At 39.1% G+C, this 17,979-nt stretch overlaps 6 protein-coding genes across 6 annotated transcripts; 3 read left to right on the forward strand and 3 right to left on the reverse strand.

Annotated features, from left to right (window-relative positions):
• Positions 1–355: 355 nt before the first annotated feature.
• JH06_2235 (hypothetical protein) lies at positions 356–1,693 on the reverse strand (the record flags this gene model as incomplete). Its single annotated transcript, XM_014671945.1, is given in 8 exon segments — positions 356–682; positions 714–971; positions 990–1,143; positions 1,174–1,338; positions 1,359–1,417; positions 1,451–1,515; positions 1,548–1,600; positions 1,635–1,693. The coding sequence occupies 8 exon segments, from the start codon at positions 1,691–1,693 to the stop codon at positions 356–358; spliced, it is 1,140 nt and encodes a 379-aa protein (XP_014527431.1).
• Positions 1,694–2,047: 354 nt separating this feature from the next.
• On the forward strand, positions 2,048–4,572 carry JH06_2236 (hypothetical protein; the record flags this gene model as incomplete). The annotated part of the gene is made up of 12 exons (XM_014671946.1): positions 2,048–2,168; positions 2,203–2,290; positions 2,314–2,447; positions 2,478–2,554; positions 2,585–3,274; positions 3,305–3,385; positions 3,416–3,478; positions 3,509–3,643; positions 3,675–4,091; positions 4,153–4,201; positions 4,256–4,398; positions 4,429–4,572. 12 exons carry the CDS (start codon positions 2,048–2,050, stop codon positions 4,570–4,572), a joined length of 2,142 nt encoding a protein of 713 aa, XP_014527432.1.
• A 2,599-nt stretch (positions 4,573–7,171) lies between these two features.
• On the forward strand, positions 7,172–7,930 carry JH06_2237 (hypothetical protein; the record flags this gene model as incomplete). Its single annotated transcript, XM_014671947.1, has 2 exons — positions 7,172–7,328; positions 7,389–7,930. The coding sequence occupies 2 exons, from the start codon at positions 7,172–7,174 to the stop codon at positions 7,928–7,930; spliced, it is 699 nt and encodes a 232-aa protein (XP_014527433.1).
• A 387-nt stretch (positions 7,931–8,317) lies between these two features.
• JH06_2238 (hypothetical protein) lies at positions 8,318–9,532 on the reverse strand (the record flags this gene model as incomplete). Its single annotated transcript, XM_014671948.1, has 1 exon — positions 8,318–9,532. The coding sequence occupies one exon, from the start codon at positions 9,530–9,532 to the stop codon at positions 8,318–8,320; it is 1,215 nt and encodes a 404-aa protein (XP_014527434.1).
• A 2,280-nt stretch (positions 9,533–11,812) lies between these two features.
• JH06_2239 (hypothetical protein) lies at positions 11,813–12,864 on the reverse strand (the record flags this gene model as incomplete). Its single annotated transcript, XM_014671949.1, has 4 exons — positions 11,813–11,969; positions 12,000–12,603; positions 12,653–12,744; positions 12,803–12,864. 4 exons carry the CDS (start codon positions 12,862–12,864, stop codon positions 11,813–11,815), a joined length of 915 nt encoding a protein of 304 aa, XP_014527435.1.
• A 195-nt stretch (positions 12,865–13,059) lies between these two features.
• JH06_2240 (paladin-like protein) lies at positions 13,060–17,678 on the forward strand (the record flags this gene model as incomplete). The annotated part of the gene is made up of 18 exons (XM_014671950.1): positions 13,060–13,175; positions 13,211–13,319; positions 13,350–13,606; positions 13,640–13,751; positions 13,782–13,916; positions 13,947–14,069; positions 14,101–14,296; positions 14,327–15,021; positions 15,052–15,143; positions 15,174–15,224; positions 15,255–15,440; positions 15,472–15,579; positions 15,610–16,144; positions 16,174–16,482; positions 16,513–16,650; positions 16,682–16,791; positions 16,823–17,435; positions 17,466–17,678. The coding sequence occupies 18 exons, from the start codon at positions 13,060–13,062 to the stop codon at positions 17,676–17,678; spliced, it is 4,098 nt and encodes a 1,365-aa protein (XP_014527436.1).
• Between the last annotated feature and the right edge of the window lie 301 nt (positions 17,679–17,979).

Genomic DNA, 17,979 nt, shown 5'->3' on the forward strand with positions numbered 1-17,979 from the left:
GTGGTCTTCGTCACTATTGGAACTTGAAGGTCCGTGGTCAGCACACCAAGACCACTGGTCGTTTCGGAAAGTCTGTGGGTGTCTCTGCCAAGAAGTAAACCATGTTGAATTAGTGAAAGGTGGTATTGGTTGTTTGTAACACACATACGATTTCTTTCGTCCTTTTCCTTTCTTCCCCTTCTTTGACTTTTCCATATCTTCATTTATATTAATATGCTTCGCTTTGCGACCCGTCATCGACTGCATGTTCATTTGTTCGATCATCTCCAGAACCGACAATTCCCCGCTCTCTTCGGGAACTTCTTCAGTTGGTTCTACCATCATAGCTCGTTTCTTTTGCTTCTTTTGTTTCTTGCTACTTTTGGGCTGAGAAACCTCCTCCACCACTTCTGGTTCCTCTGTTTGTTCTGCAGCTGGTGAGTTTTCTTGAATAGGAGTACCCGACAGATCTGCCTCTTCCAACTCCAATTCTCGTCGCAACTTTTCCACAGCCTGAATGTGTTTTCGACTCTCTGGGATTAAGGGACGAGACTCTTAGATGCAATTGGATATGTTCATGATTCTTCAACTGTGCTTCATTCTTGAAGACCTTCTGACAAACTACACACTCATACAGATTGCAGGTTCCAGTCTCCTCATACACAGTATCATCAAGAGTAAAGGCTTTTTCAGCCTCTTCTGTCTTTTCATCACATTGTAATCAATTTCTTTACCTTTGTAACTCCAGTTTCCATCTTACTCCGTAATTCCTCTTTCCGTCGATTCTCTGCTTCTTGCTGCCGTTTTCTTGCTTCTTCTTCTTTCCGTTCTCGTTCCTTCTTCTCAGCCTCGATTGCTTCTGTATAGCGAGGATCTGTCTTCTTGCATAATGTGACTAATCGAAGCACAGTGGCGTTGTACTGTTTGCGAGAATCCTCTCGAGACTTACTGTTTTCCTTCTCCATAGCTCTACGAACAAACCGGTTCGGAGCCTAAACATTAGATTGAACATCAATCCCCACTTCACGAACATTGTGGCGATCCGCAGAAGCAAAAGACCGACACGAGATAAAAGAACTCCACTGTTTGTAGAACAACAACACTTCCTCTAGGGATGAATGCATGGACCCAAAGAGAGGTAAATTGACAGATTTATCACTTTGACTAGTTATTACAACGAATCACAATGAATACCGTTCTTTCTCAAGAATCTCAGAAAATACACGACTATATACAGAATAAAAACCTTCTGAGTCATCTCCAAATCCGGAGAAGGCCATTGGATTGAAGAAAGGCATCATAAATGCACAAAAATCGTCAGCATCCATGGAACCAACTCCCATTCCACTATTCGCATTACTGTTCAATCTGAAGCATACCTGTTAATCGAATCGCGATGTTCATCATACCAAGCACGTTCTTGGGGATCGGAGAGAATCTAATTACATATTTCGTTCATATCAACATATACTTCCCACGCCCGTCCTATCATTTGAAACTGTTTCGTTGCTTCCTCGAGATTATCAGGATTCTTATCTCCACTTCAAATTCTCGAAGAACATAATTACCTGGATGCCATTTCAATGCAAGTTTACGATATGCCTTCTTGATGACATCAATCCTAACAATCAGTTGTTTGGAACTTTCAAAAGTACGTTGCATCCTGTTCCACTCCCAGGATTTCATAGCAATCCTTCATTGGGTGATTGGACATGGTAGCAAAGAATTAATTGAACATCTTTTTCTTTGATTCTGTTAATATTTGACCTATTCATTTCCCATGGAGAGTTCAACGGATTCCAAAAATTCAAATGAACTGACAACTTTGATTCACCGTATTCGGGAATGGGCATCATCACAGCCTGAAAAAGTATGCTATTATTTTCTTTGACCTATGAAAGATTGCTCTTCGCTATTGTGATTCTGACGGCAAAGAAATTGCCGTTCTTTCCTACAACGTATCGTTTACTTCTTTGGACGTGAATCTTGTAGAACCTAAATAAGATTACGTACAAAATATCTGTTATTCTTCGAAACGAGTACAAGTTGAGAGCGTGCTGGTGATGTAATGAATAGACTTGCTGAAGGCGATTTTGTGATGCTTGTCTATCCTCCATGCATAGAGTTTATTCTCATTTTCCTCGGTTGCTTGCGTGCTGGCATCGTTGCTGTTCCTGTATATCCTCCTAGTACCTATGTAGATTATCCTATTTTACCTTTTAGATCCTTCTGGTATCAAGAAGAACGTTCAGCTGTTCTCAGGGATTCAACAGAATTGCCAAGCCAAGGTTGCTCTCTGTAATGGGTTTCGGTTCGTGTTTACATTAACTCTAGTTCCTATCTGCATGTGAAGAAGCTCACGGACATGAAATCATTCTTCTCTCGCTCAGGAGCAAATTGGCCAGAAATGCAATGGATCAATACAGACTCCATTACTGCTCTCAAGGACTTCCCAGAGGTCCCTGAAGGTGAGTTTGAAGTCATTTTGTAATGCTAAGATGAACCTGCTCTCCATTTCAGCCCTACCAATCTCTGCTTCCTCCAATACACTTCGGGTAGTACTTCTGCACCAAAAGTATTCATGAGAGGATTGGTGATAGAATAGGGAGTAATGATTACTATTGCTGCTCTCACTAACAACATGACGACGATCATTCGCTCTCTTCGTGCTAGTACAAATGCCGTTGTAGTGAGTTGGTTACCTCAGTACCATGATATGGGTTTAATTGGAGCTGTTCTTTCTTTGTTGTATTGTGGAGGATCAGGCATCTATTTCTCTCCTATCGTATTTATCTTGAATCCTTGTTTATGGCTGCTTCTAGCAACAAAATACCATGCTACTCATCTTCAAGGCCCTAATTTCGCTTATTCGCTGATTTTACGCCGCTTTTCGTCATTTGCCGCAAAGTCGTCATTGTCGCTAAATTCGATTGAACACATCTTTAATGCAGCTGAACCCATCGTAGTCTCTGTAGTGAAGCAATTTGTGTCAGTGTTCAGAGAATATGGATTGAAACGTGAAGTGATGACAGGAGGGTATGGTTTGGCCGAGTCGTGTGTATACGTGTGTGATGGGGGCCATCAAGCATTGACACTGAAGAGAGAGCCCTTTGAGAAAGAGAATCATGTGGAGGTCATGAGTATCTGGAATGAAGAGACAGGAGACAAGATTGTGGAGAAAGAGAAGGATAATTTGGAGAAGACAGGACATGCTATTGAACTGTTTAGTTGTGGGGATATTCATAAGAATCCTGAAGTAATAATTCGTATTGTTCATGATAATCATGATATTGGTGTAATTACTAAACATTTAGATAAGAAATAGGAAGATAATGTCGGTGAAGTGTATGTATGTTCAACCTCATTAGCAGCAGGGTATTATCCATCACATAAGGAGAGTTTTGAAGTAAGAATGAATATGTTGTTTACTCTGTAGAATAGGATATCAGAGGATGAAGGTCATTTGTATTTGGCTACGGGAGATTTGGGTTTTATACATGTGAAGAATGAATGATGGATTGAGAGATAGGAGGGACAATTGTATATCTGTGGGCGGTCTAAAGACTTGATCATTATACATGGTAAGAACCACTATCCTCAGGACATTGAAGTATCAACGTATGCTGTAAGTGATGTGAAACAGGGTTCTGTTGCAGCTATCACAGTAGTGAATTATTATTGGATTCTCAATGTAGACCTTTCAAGAGGAAGAAGAACGATTAATTGTGGTCTTGGAGTTGCGAGAACCAAGTCGAAGTTCTGATGAATACGCTCGTATAACGAAAGAGCTTCAACGTGTGATCTCAAGTGATAATGGAATTAGTTTGTATGAATTGGTCATCGTAGCACCCAAGACAATCCCAAAGACTACCAGTGGTAAGATAAGTCGATCTCGTGTGAAGAAGGAGTACGAAGAAGGAACTCTTTCTATTGTGTACAGTCAACGATTCAGTGGAGAAGAGGAATCTGTTACTCAGACATTTGAGATTGAAAATCCTTCTTCTTCTACTAGAAAGACCCTTCTGACTGAATTAACTCCAATTGATGAACAGGTCTCACAACCTGATACTGAAGAGATCCTTCTTCCTTCCCAACTTGATCAGCAGAACACTGTACTTCTGAATATGAAAAATGACCCGAATAGTGTGAGCTTCATGGTGAGGAACTGGAAAGCGTGCTATTGGAGGATGTGTGTTATCTATGTGGCATTCAATCCTACACTGTGTCGATATCCTAAAATACCCCAAATTTTGGATCTTTAACAATCAAACTACAGATTCACTGGAGATGATGTCATTGGATTCACTAAAACGAGCTCAGCTTAGAAGCATATTAGAACAGTATTATGGAGCTGAAGTGGAACCTGAATTCATTTTTGATGTCAATACAACATTTGATGCACTTGTGCAAAAAGTGGATGTAGGAGAAATATGGGGATCTGACCAGTAGGCTCAGAAGAATCGGAAACCCATTATTCGGGAAGTGACAATGGATATGAGTGACGGAAATGGAGTGACTTCGGTGAAACAAGTGAATACGTATACCCCTCCTGAGAGGACATTCTGTCAGAAGTTCTGTTGTCAAATTCGATAAGTTAGTGTTTGTTAGAATCATCATGGACGTTATCGATTCTTGTCTCCAGTAATTGTTGTGGATTGCCGTGAATTTGGTAGACTCTTTAAGAAACTGGCAGATGACGGACGGTTCGTGAATTGTGCTATCTATGCAGATCCTGTATTTATGAAGGTTACGGTATCTTGAGTTGATTCCTCATAGATCTTTTCCAAATGCTACTATCTACAACCCGTTCTTTCTGCACAAGGAGAACCAATATTTTCTTTTGAAGAATCATGTATACAACAGATGTAGTTGTGTGAAATCCTAGTGGATCGAAAGCAAGAAGTGTTTTCACAGTGGATGATGATTCCAAAGGCCTTTATGACAGATAATATGAAACTAGAGAAACAGAAGTATACGAAAATTGCTGTATTTCTTTCATCACCGTTTGCGATGATCAAGGATAAAGTGATGAGTTTTATCGCTCTAAATCGGTCTACGCCAATTGATATCTATTTGAGTTCTGATAGCGATCTTATTATGAACAATAATGTCCAGTCGGTGAGTATTCAACAGAATGTTGATCGTCTTATTTCACCACTTGTCTCTGTTGTCGATTATATCAATTCTGCGTCTGTCCACGCATACAGTCTCAATCTCAACTCCATTCCTCTTTTCTACTGCAGCTACGCACGAACCGGTCTTGTAATGCTCACAGATGCCGTTAGGATTGTATTTGTTGTTAATCCCTAGAGTTTCAATATTGAGTTATATAACCAATCGGATGGTATTTCTACCATGTTCTGTTCATCTATAGAACAATGCGCTATCTCAATTCTGCGATGTCTCAATTCCTATGGCTTGAATGTGAACGAATATATTTTCTATTTGGGAACAGATCGACCTTTCAAAGTCGCTTCCATTCTTCAAGATTACTATCAAGTAGGTTAGAACAGATTTCGTCAGTGTATAGTCGAGGGCGGACAATAACGGATATTCGTTGATTATTACGGATCATAGTTCGGATCTTCTCTCTCCTTCACAGCATCTCCTTCATCCTGACATCCTTGCATTTCTTCATGTTGTTGGAATCTCAACTGATTCTTGTGATTCATCAATTGCTTTTTCGTCCAGTGAAAGTGATGTAGGAACAATCCTAAAGGAATTCTTGAAGAACGTGAAAAGTATTGATTCAATTCCTAAGAATGCATTTTTAGTCACTGTTGCACACTATTTGGAGGATGTTTCACTCTTTTTCATTAATGATGTGTAGATTTGTTTAGAGGAAGGAGTGTCATTCGAGAAACGAGAATTGAAGGAAATGTCATCAGTTGATACAATTGTTACATATATTACGAATCTCAATACGCAAGTCAAGAAGGATAAAAACGTTGCTTACTATGAGACGACTTCGTTTATCGATCGTTATCTGACTATGTTTGAAGCAGAGTCCAGTCGACCGTGCAAACATGATTTCTTCAACACGATTTCTAATCGGCTCTCAGATACGGTTCTCTTCTTCCAAACTCCATGTTCTCACTGTGGAGCACTTCCTACGCTTCAGGAATTGGTGGAATTGTTGCTGATCCAATCAGCAGCTGTAAGTATCTCTGTTCTCACTGATCTTCAGGGCATTCTTGATTCTAGCTCAGTAGAAATGGTTTTGAGTTCCTGCTGTCAGAACAGTGATTATCAACAATTGTGTCAAGTCAATCGTATTATTTCTGCAGACCAACTCTCTAATTTGCAGTCAACATCTCCAGAAGTAGTTCAGAATGCATGCAGGAGTATTTGTTCCCCGGAAGGTCCCTTGATGCAGATCTTAGAGTGTGCCATTTCGCATCGTAACCATCTCCACTCATCGTATTTCAAACATTCAATGGGCCATTTCGTTCACTTTTCCTTCTTTTCTCATTTTTTAGATTTGTGATGTATTGGAATGCTCAGATGAACCAACAAATGCGTCCAAAGATCCCAATATCGTTTCAAACAGTGACATTTTCTCAACCAAAGTGCCCAAACCGGTTCAGCCTCAACAAGGATACTTTTCGTTTTTCAAATCGTTCATTTCGGTAGAACGAGAGAGCATTTGCAAAGATCGGGAAGGAATTGTTCTGGCCTGTTTAGATGGCTTAAGTGACTATGAAGTTCTTGATCTTTTGATTAAAATGAAGCAGATCAATGATTCCAGTGTCAAAGATGTCGTTGTAGCGATTGAATTTGACCTTGTAGTTAATTGTATGCTCTTTTTCATATGATCAACGTATCAATCTTCCTGATATCTTTAGGATTTAGCGTTTCATACTGTTTGATCAAAATCACGACTTCTTTTGACATGGATCGAAGGTTTGTACGGATCACCATTCTATCACCAAGGGATAGAGAACCTAGGATACAAACAATACCCAAAAGATTATCGAACAACGATGAAGTTTTAAACTTCTACAATTCGTTCAACCATCACAGCAGCATGAAGACCAGATTCTTCATCGAAAGAATCCAGTTTTGAGAGAAATGATGTTATTGCATGAGAGGATAATGGAAGGCAACAACCGCGGTTATGACGTTTCTAAAAGAGAGGTACAGCGGATATCCGTTTCCAACCATTTGATGTCATATTTTATATTGAGTGATAATGGAGAACAGTTCTATTGATTTGAGTACTCTTCCTGCTTGCTATTCCAAGAAGAAAACTCGGAAGTGTTCTTCTTGTAAATGTTTGAAACCTATGGACCAGTTCCTTCCTATTGTAATCAATAAGAAAACTGTGATCCCTAAAACCTGCCAATATTGTAGATCGAGACGGAACAGCTATTACTGGAGTATCGATTGATACCGGTAGTCACTGCTAGATTTCGAGTCGAAGAAGACGAAAGTGGATAATCCAGCTCGTTCTCAACCACATTTGGCTCCCATGAAAGTTGGTTACTTGGAGAATCCTTCGATGGTTGCGCAGACACCTAAAGTGGTTGCTCCTGCGGATCCAGTCCCAGCGCCTCTTCCCGAGTATCCTGTTCAGCGCACCTCTGTAAAGCGAGAAATGGCTACTCCAGAACAGCTCCCATTGGATGCATTTTCTCTTTCAGCTCCTATTATTGGAATGGATGATGATATGAACAAGTGTGCCGATGAGTTACATTCGATGAATGACTATGATCAAATTACGAAGAAGGTTGTGAATGCTGTGGAGATGGAGCTTCCTGAGAGTATGGATGTGAACGATATCATTTTTGAACTTCAACGACAGACCGTTCAGAATATGATGGATGAACTCGTTAATATCAGTGACATTTTGGCTGCAAGTCAGTTGGACGCATTTAGTAATGCAGAGGCGGAATTGCCTCCCATGGACGATATTGATGCTTTCCAATTGCCTATTGAGAATGTGATGTAATCACGTTGTCCTTTATGTGTGTAATCTATTGTGTAAGTGTTTGTATCAAACAAATCACTTGGACTTCACAATGGAAGGCTGGTATTGTCGTTCAATGTAAAAAGAGTTGAGGATGGTTGGATTGACCGACTGACTCACAATCCGCTTCAGATTCCAAAAGGTATTCGTATGCAGATCGACATGTACATCTTCAGTACCTAGATCAATGAGGTGAACGCGGTTACAGTTGAAAAAGGATTCGTTGAAGAATTCCAACTCTTGCAGCAAAGGCAAATCTATTTCTCATCAAATACTTTCTCATACTTCTGAATACTGCGTTGGCTGCCTTTCTATTGTAATTACAAAAAGAATGATTTCCGAAACGAAGATGATGAAGATTCGCACAGTCTACTCTAAGAGGAACTGAAAGTAACTACCTTCAATTTGAAATGCATAAGAAAAGTAAAAGGAATAGTTTCCAAATTCACATGTCTCAAGAGAAGGAAAATGACGAATATGAACAGTTGGACACCAAAAGAAACTCCAAGATCCTTGTTCAAATTGTTCTTCTTCCGAAACAATCCCAATTCGAAGGGTTCTCAGACTAGGCAGATCGAACATGGTAAATGAGAGAAACGAAGAAAAACAACCCTCTTCGCAATAAAATTCTGTAAGAGAAGGGCAGTTACACACCTTCAAGGACTGACGGTTAATCTTGATCTCTCGTGGATTTGGTTCTGTCCAAGGATTATTATCCAATCGATTACAACTTGTAAATGAATCCTTTTCAATAACAACAGAACGAAGAAATCGCAAATCCTTAATCATAAATCCTCTCACTTTTGGAAAGCAGTTGCTTCCAATATGTAGTTCAACGAGTTGTGTACATGAACTCATATCAAAAACACTTACTTCATCAGTTCCATAATTCGATTCGATTTGGACAATCTTCACAAAAGAGTATAGGAGAAGGGGATCATTCGGAAAATACACTAAATGTTCTCCAATATCCTTTCCTGCAATCATGATTGAGGTATTCGTATGATCACCATGATAATCAAAATGTTCAACAGGACCGTACAACGCATCATGAAACCAATATCCCTCAATAGAAGGCACGAGCTCCTCTCCTGGAAGATCATAATAGACTGTTCCAAAACCACAACGTTCATCATCAACGCACCATCCAAAGTAACAAGGATTATTACTTTCAGAATAGATCATCCCTCTTCCATATGCCTTACCATCTCGACAAGGGCCTTCCCAACGAGAACCATCTGTAGCATCAATGATCGAATGTGCATATTCATCTATACAGAAATCAACTTCACCCACAAGAAAATCATCACAGAATGTTAATATGCTAACAAAACTACCCTTCTTGACATCATAGAGATAACCCTTCCCATGCATCTTTCCTTTGGACCAATTACACAACAAAGTATGTGCCAATACATCATGATCGTCATAATAATAGACAATTCCCCGTCCATCCTTATAAAAACGATTAATAGGGCAGTATTCGATCCGATTAGCAGATTTGATAATATCCTGACTTTTCAACTCATGCTTTTCACTGCAATTGGAATAACTAACTTGATGACCACTCGCTACTCGAACCATTCATTCATACAGTGATAAAGGATCCTGAACAATGAAAAAGAATGCAACGGAAACGAGAATAGTGAATATTCTCCTGTCAAAAAACGGAAAGATTCTGTGAAGCAGAATGCTTCCAGGCGAAAGAGAGATAACCTTGCACAAAGAGGATCTCCGCGCAGTATGGGAGATTAGGGATGTGATTGTGTGACGAATGATTCATGTTGTAGAAAAGTTCTGCAGAAATCAAGATCTTTATAAGTGAACTATCTGAGGAAACAAAAAGAAAGAGTTCTATTGAGTTCTTACTAATCTTATGTCTCTGTGACTATATTTCTCCAGAAAGTGTAGGATCTATAGACTCTAGTAATTGTAAGCAAATTAATGTGGTTCAAGCTGTATTCCAGTACTACACTCAATCTAATTGCACCGATACTAATATATTTAAATGGCCTCTATCTATAATTCTAAGGAATCTTTGGAAGAAGGAAGGTAAGGTAAAGGAGAAATGTCTGGAACTCAAGAATAATTACTCAGAGGTACAGACGAAGAGGAAACTGAACTCATAGATTACAGTTCCTTATAATCTGTTTCTGGATACGCTTCGTAGAGAAGCATATAGTAGAATTCAACTCTCTTTGTCAATATAGAAACATCCCTAACACCTATATTTGTATTTTCTCCACCTTTCCTGGATGTCACCCATTCGTTTGAGAATGCATGTCGATTGTATACAGAAGGAGAAATTTCATGGCGATCAAGATTTGCAGCAGATCTTCCTGAGTTTCATTTCTGTGATGAACTCTTTGATCCCTTACCTCCAAAACCTCTTGTTCCACTACCTGAACCGTCCTTTGTATTTACAAGCATTCCTCCTTATCAGTCTGACCGAGAACGAATCCAATACTGTCTTATAGAAACCGAACGAGGTATCCCAAGTCAAGAAATGAAAGATTGGATGTTATCCAAGTTTGAATTGATCCTTGAAATTGTGGAGGCAAACAAGGAGCATAACTCTGCCATTCCACTTATACTAGAAAATTGGTATGAACTTGGCTCTTTCTTGTTCTCGCGTTTGCTACGATATCACTTTGACGTCTATTTTGACATGCTCGAATCCCTGAGTCTCACTTGGAATCGATTTTGTTGTTATATGTCATTGTTAGCGTCAAATGTCCTATCAGTTGAAGATGTTCTTCCTGGTATGATGACTCGATTGTTGATGATTGAGAATAAGGAGGATGCTGTTCGAATAGAGTGGTTTGGTGATTCATAGGACAAAATGACAGCGATATTTTTGCGGTTTATTCTCCAGTCGTCAGGTCCAAATCGATCAGACATTTCAAAACAGTTGATGGCCTTTTGTAGACAGGTTAGTTATATTCAAGAAGCTGTAGTGGTGATGAACATGATAAAGTCATCGTGTTAACGTTGTTTGGACAACAAACACATCAAATCCCACCTGTTTAGAAATGAAGAGCAGAATAGGCAACTATCCACATTACCAAAAACAAGCATATTGCAGGCATTGCACCCTCTCCAGCAACAGTGTACAGATCGAAGTCCTGGGTGTCAACACAAAGGAAACGGTTTGTATAGAACAGAGTCAAACCGAAAATAATAACAAGACCACTATAAATCAAGGAGATCACAAAAGCGTTGATACCAGAAAACTCCGAAGACTCCTGTCAAAGGAATGATTCCCCAAATGCATCCAACAATACTACATTATCAAAAAGGCAATATTCTCAATACAAGGCCAGAAGCTGCTTCACGTAATAAACAAGATCAAGAAATTCTGGAAATGATTCCTAAAAACTCACAAAGGATGATAAGTCCGAACCTTGCTATATTCAGCATTCCTCTTCAAGGCCAACGTAAGGAGATCTACACTCTCCTCCTTGTTGTCAACAATCACATTTCTCCGGAATCTCAGTCCACTTTCGGCCATGATAACGAATGAATGCAACAAACAATCCATTTTCGATCCTTTGGTACACGAAATCCGTCCCCTTGTCTGGGATTTCCTCTCCTCTTACGATGTCTGCGTTGCTTTCGCACGACTTCGACCACTTCCTCATCTATATCGCCTGTAAGCATACAAGTGTAATCAATGCTGTCAACTGAATAGGTTCGAGGGAGACCACTGCTCATCGCTTGATCAATCGACATTGTTCGCCCCTTCTCCACAAGTTCTGTATTGGCAATTTGAACAATCTACACCTCAATTTGTTATCATGTATGGACTGCTAAAGAATGATCACCTGGAGTTGCAATTGGAGGTAACGAAAAATCAGACATATTCTAAGCATAAAGAGAGTACCAGACTCTGACATGAACGATAGACAGAATCTCTTCAGGAGAATAGCGAATGAACACTCCAGTATATCCCACAGGACCCGACTGTGTAGGCACGAATGGAACATCCTCTTCGTCGTCATGATAATCGTAGTAGTCATATCTATCTATCATGTGATGGCACTATACATACCCGATGTTCAGAGGATCTCCCCAACAAGCACCAAGTTGTGGAATTTCATCACTTGGAGATGAATCGTCCATCAGATCAGGAAGTTGGGATGAACTCGGCATCACGAATGGTTTTGCATTAACAGATAGTTTCCGAGTGGGAGTTTCAGTTCGAGGAGTTGTCATAACACTCTGAAGTCGCTTCATAAACACCTTCATATAGAACTCACTCTTCACTCGAGCCTTGATAGGCCGATTGAATAAAGACTGTCCTTGAATTAATTCACAAGCACGAACTGCAGATTCCTCCGAATCCAAGGTGATAAACCAGGAATTCGCAACCTCTTTCTTGATACACTCAATCTCGAAACCAGGAAGAAGGGAACGAATAACTGATTCGGATGTATCCTCAGGAATATCTCGAAGGATGATGGTTTTTCGAGCGACAGGAAGAGAGATACGAACTCCAGTGTTGTCCGGAGCAATCGAAAGGGTGTTAATAGATTTGATAATTTCAATAATTGTCGATTCGTCAAGACCATAATCCTTGATCGACTTTTGTGAAGTCAAATATGATACAGGCAAATATCCCTCATTATCCAGTTTTGCGACAAATGTAGGTGTGTCTGCCATGAATTCCAGTGTCATATACCGTTCGATCTACAATGTCATTACCGTTGTCCATTTTCACTTCTCTGCGTACACTTTCAACTCGACTATCTGTGGTAGTTTCAGATTCTGTTGTAATATGATTGGTGACACTCATTCTACAAAACACGAATAATGTCAAAAAGAAACTTGTTCCTAGATTACACACACAAATACAAGGAAATTGGAAAAGAAAGAATTTCAGTGTTCGTCAATGGGATTTCAAGTGTCATATCCATATGTGTTTAAATACATTGAAAATGCAAAATCATATTTCTCAACGTCATTCCATAGTACTTTGGCAACAATCATGTTCCTCAACTTACGTTTCCCATCTTCTTTATGCTATGTTGTGAAAACCACACCAAAAAACCAAAGAAATCCAATCAGCACAAAAATTAGGAGAATATCTGTCAAACTCTTGATTCTTCAAAATGCTTCGTCGATCATCAATTTCAAATCACAGTAATCGTCAGGGATTGATGGAATCCACTGTAAGGTCTAAAATGCAATCGAATCCGAAGTATTACCGAGATGCAGGAGGATCGAAGTATGATTCTTATTGATCTTGTCTGTAATCGGTAGTAAATTGCAGGAATATGTGAAGCAATTGAAGAACACCCGTCTAGGAGTCATTCTCACATCGAAGATGATTTTGAAAACGGATGCAATTCCAACAGCTGAAGAGGTAACTGTAATTGATTTTTGATTGGATTAGGAGTAGAATGAAATAGGATTCCTGGGTATTCCCAATATGAGACTCTTTGAGCCATGGAATGTTTATGTATGTGCTCAACCGAGCGAAAGCAGTGTTTGTAGTATGACAACGATGCTTCGTTCGCAGGGTGATGAAGTCTTAGATGTGATTTGGGTGAATCTGCGTGAGGAACCGTCTGTATACATTAATGGTCAGCCTTTTGTACTTCGGAAGGAAGATGATCCCTATCACAATCTGTTTTCTACAGAAAGTGTCGTTACGAGGTATTCAGTTTTAGTATTGATTTGACTCAATAGAAATAAGGTTGAAAACATGGAGAAACGAATGAAGAAGGATTTGATGAATGAGTTGCGCATGGTTGAGAATGGAGGAAATATTGTTGTGAATGACGAAGTTGCAGTCCATCGAGTAAAATTGCTGGAAAAGATTAAGAGATAGATGATGGAGTGTGTGATGCATGTAGAGCCATCAACATTATTAACAACCCGTGAAATGTTCTATATGATGGGAATTAAAGGATATTCGATCAAGTATTACCGAATTCCAGTGATCGAGAATCATCCTCCTTCAATTGTAGGCCTATGTATTTCTCGTGACCCGTAGGAGAGTTTATCCGAAATCGTTGGTATTATGGTCACCAATAGCAACAGCAAGAGTATTGTGTTTTCAGATATGACAGGACGGAATAAGAGTATATTTTGTGCATATGTTGCTATTCTTGTTCGAGTAAGAGAGAGATGATCTGATGAATGAGTAGAAGTGGAAGCATTTACTTCAGGCTTTTTGGGATCGAAACAGTGATTGCACTCGTCGTTTAACTCCAATAGCAGATCAAGATGGGGTTCTGCTCAATGAAACTCCCTCAGCTTCAGAGAGTCCATTTCATATTGATAGTGATAACTTATCGGATATTGATTTAAATATAAACGAGATTCCTACACCAAAGAAATCATGTATGTAATTATCATGTTAATCAATTATAGCTCTATTATACAATTTAGATGATCTTGAAGAAGTAGATTTATCCCAAGCCATCTTTCCTGAGTACAATACTCAATTAACCCAACATAGCCGTTCTCTTCCTCCAGAGAGTGATAATATTAATCTTGTTTATGATTCTCTTCTTATTAATGGAAATTTTGCTGTAATTATGAATCTGATCAATTTGTATTCTTGTGGTCTTCGTATTAAGACTCTTGTAAACAGTATTATACAAGAACAAGCTGATTCATATAATCTTCTCAATCATATTGTTACTATTCGACACAATATTATGCTTGCTTCAAATCGACCTGAAAAACAAAATTGGGAAGAAATTGCAGTGAAACTCCTCCAAAAATACTATCTATTATTGTCAGTAGGAATTTATCTACATGAAACTCAAAATACGGAATATGAATCTTTTGAGCAGTGGTTCACTCGAACAGGTCCTGTTAAGTCCTTATATGATACTATCAATCTTCAACACATTGAGCAGTATCTGAGTGTGAGTATTGATGAGCAATTTTCGGCAGTATTTTCGGATAGTATTCGAGGAGCGGTTGGTTATCTCAATATTCATACTCTTCTTCTATTACAGCAAGTGTGTGATCAGGAAACACATATTATTGCTGAACGGATATTACTTTCCTCACCAACACGAATTCCAATATTTGGGACTATTTTTACCAAGTCATTAGTATACCTCCGATCGAATCATAATCGATAGGATTTTAGTCAAATCACCCAATCTTGGAAATCGCTTCCTGTCTCTCTTCCGAAGCATCTGTACATAATCAATCTCCATAGAAGTCCTTGTGTGTAGATAATTAGACTCCCTTTGATATTCAGAATCATTAATCACTCACTCTTTGCTTTGCGAGATCGTGCATCTCCTCTAATGTACTATTGTCCATAGAATCCAATCCTTAGGACATCTCCTTCATATGCATCATATTCAACAAGAGGAGAAGGATTAGAAAAGATAGAGATGTCCCTTGTGGAAGAAGTGAGAAAGTTTGATAATCAATACTTAGTACTGTTTGGATATAATGATCGAAACAAAATGATCGACAACTTTAAAATCTTGATTGAACAATCCAATATTAGTACAACTGAGTATTCTCTCATTATTTCAATCATTCATTAGAAATGGATTGAAGGAAGCATTCTCATTATCAGAACCATCAGCCATTATTCACTATTCTCGATTAAGTAGCAATCATTATACCATTCCTTCTCCTGCTTCTATTGATCTGTTGTTTCCTATTCATTCTCTCATTCATAGTTTCATTTCTCTTATCAAAAGTATGCCATCTTGTCATCATGCAGCAGTCTCACTCGTTCTCTTTGCTCATAATCTCAATGGCCTTCTCTATCACATTCCACTCTTTCATCTTCTCTTCACTCATCTCCGATGTGAGGATGATAGTTCAGATGATACTGGAATGGTGTTTGAAGATGATCGTCAAGAAGAATCAGATGAACACTTCACCTTCACTCGACTCATGTGTCTGAATGTCATCGTTGATTTATGTCGACTTTTGTCCCGTGGTTATTCACACTTATATGCAGTCTATGGATTCCTACATGAATCCTTGAAACCACGTCTCGGTCTTTCCAAGGACCAAATTACTTTCGATTCTGAGATTTCCACAAATCAGTCCGATTTTATTCCTATGACATATTGGGAGTATGTATGTCTTCAGTATGAATTGTATCAGAATCATGGTTTGGATAGTGATTCCTCCTTCTTATACCTTCGATATTTGCAGAGTCTTCAGAAGATTGTATATCTCATGATTATTGATGATTTCATTACAGTTGAAATAATCTATGGATTGAATGATAGAGTACTCATGAAGAGAGTTTTGAAATCTGGTTAAGTCAACGACCTGAAATTACATCGATTCTGGAATCTCTCAATAACCCTGCAACTAAGGTGTTTACGACAAAATCAAACTACGGAGATGAATCTTTGACACCGTGTGTCGACACAGAGATGGTGATGAATGAACTGGAATCGGAATCGCACGAAGTAACCAAAACACGACCTCAGGAAATGACTCCTTTCGTGTACCGACACATTAATGGATTAGTACTGAACCTCAATAGCATCATCAAAGATGATTACTTCCCTGGATCTCGAAATACACATCTGGTAGGTGAATCGAAATAGTTCAACCAATAGGAACCGCAATTGGAAGGAGCTCCTAACTTTCGAGTCAGTCGATTCACTAATCAAGTGTTTGGAGTTGGGATTCCAATGATTCATGGAATCGAAAATACTGTTGATTATGTCCAAACAACATTTGGAAAGACGAATATTGTAAGGATTTGTGGAATTGAGTGATTCGTAGACTTGGGTGAATTTACGTGAAGAACCGATTATTTTCATCAATGGCAAACCATTTTCTCTTCGGAATATGAATGATATGATCAACAACTTGATTTACACGGGAATTGACTCGTAGTGGAAGGGAATGAGTATTATGAATTAGGAAACGTGTATTGGATATTGAACAGAAATTCAAACAGGATATTATAAAGGAATCCTCGTTGAACCAGGGCATGATCATGATTAATGATGAGAAGAAGTTGGGTCAAGCGATGATGCATTTGGTCCCAGTAACTGCTGCTTCTGTAACAACATTAGAAGAAGTGTATCGAAAGATTAATCGGAATCGTGGAGGTGAACAAATCTCGTTATTCCGTGTTCCTATTACGGATGAACAAGCTCCATTAGCAACCACAATCGATCAATTGATTGACATTGTGAATTCCAATTACAAAGACAACTTTGTGTTCAATTGTCAGATTGGTCGTGGTAGAACAACTACAGGAATGGTGATTTGCTGTATGGCACTAGCATTTAAGCGAGGTGATTGGCACAGTAAAAATGCATTCCAGGAGGGAGACGATTCAAGTATTATCCAATCGATGGTTCGTATTCCTGATGATCGGAAGAAAAAGTTGTTGAATGGCTTTTATTCAGCAGTTTCGGAGTTGGTGAGGATGATGAAGAGTGGTACAAAGGCAAAACGAAAGCTTGATTTCATTATTGATCACAACAGTGACATGCAGAATATCCGTGAGGTTGTTTATCATTATCATGTAGTTGTTGGAAATGGGAATGAAATGTAGTCGACAGCGCTGGCTTCGGAGACATCAGCCAAGAAAAAAGAGGAGTTACTGGATAGAGCATCTCACTTCCTTCATCGGTACTGTATGTTACTTGTGTTAGCAGAGTATTTTGAGGAGCATCTGTCCGACGAGAAGAATCCACCTTTCTCAGATTGGATAACAGAGCACGAAGAATATCGTGATATCTTGAATAATATCACTCTTGAAGACTAATTCCTCTGCTGTTTGTCAAAACAAACAAACAACTTCAGAACGCTGTTCCTTAAATGTTCAGCTTGGTGCGTTTCCAATGACGACGCTTCGCATTGTATCTACCAGTTAGAGGGGTTTAGAATGATGGTTACCGAATGGTGTTACCAGTACGAAGACGGAACCACTGAGGAAGAGGACGGTTCTGTCTCATCTTCTTGGCGAGAATTCTCTTGGTGCGGAAAGTCTTCTGGGAAGGCTACAGACATAAGACTCCTAATAGAGAATGTTAGTACCATTGCAACTCTTCGCTGAACAAATCCTG

Source organism: Blastocystis sp. subtype 4 (genome assembly GCF_000743755.1).
Source record: "Blastocystis sp. subtype 4 strain WR1 chromosome Unknown seqid_0123, whole genome shotgun sequence".
Taxonomy (NCBI): domain Eukaryota; class Bigyra; order Opalinata; family Blastocystidae; genus Blastocystis; species Blastocystis sp. subtype 4.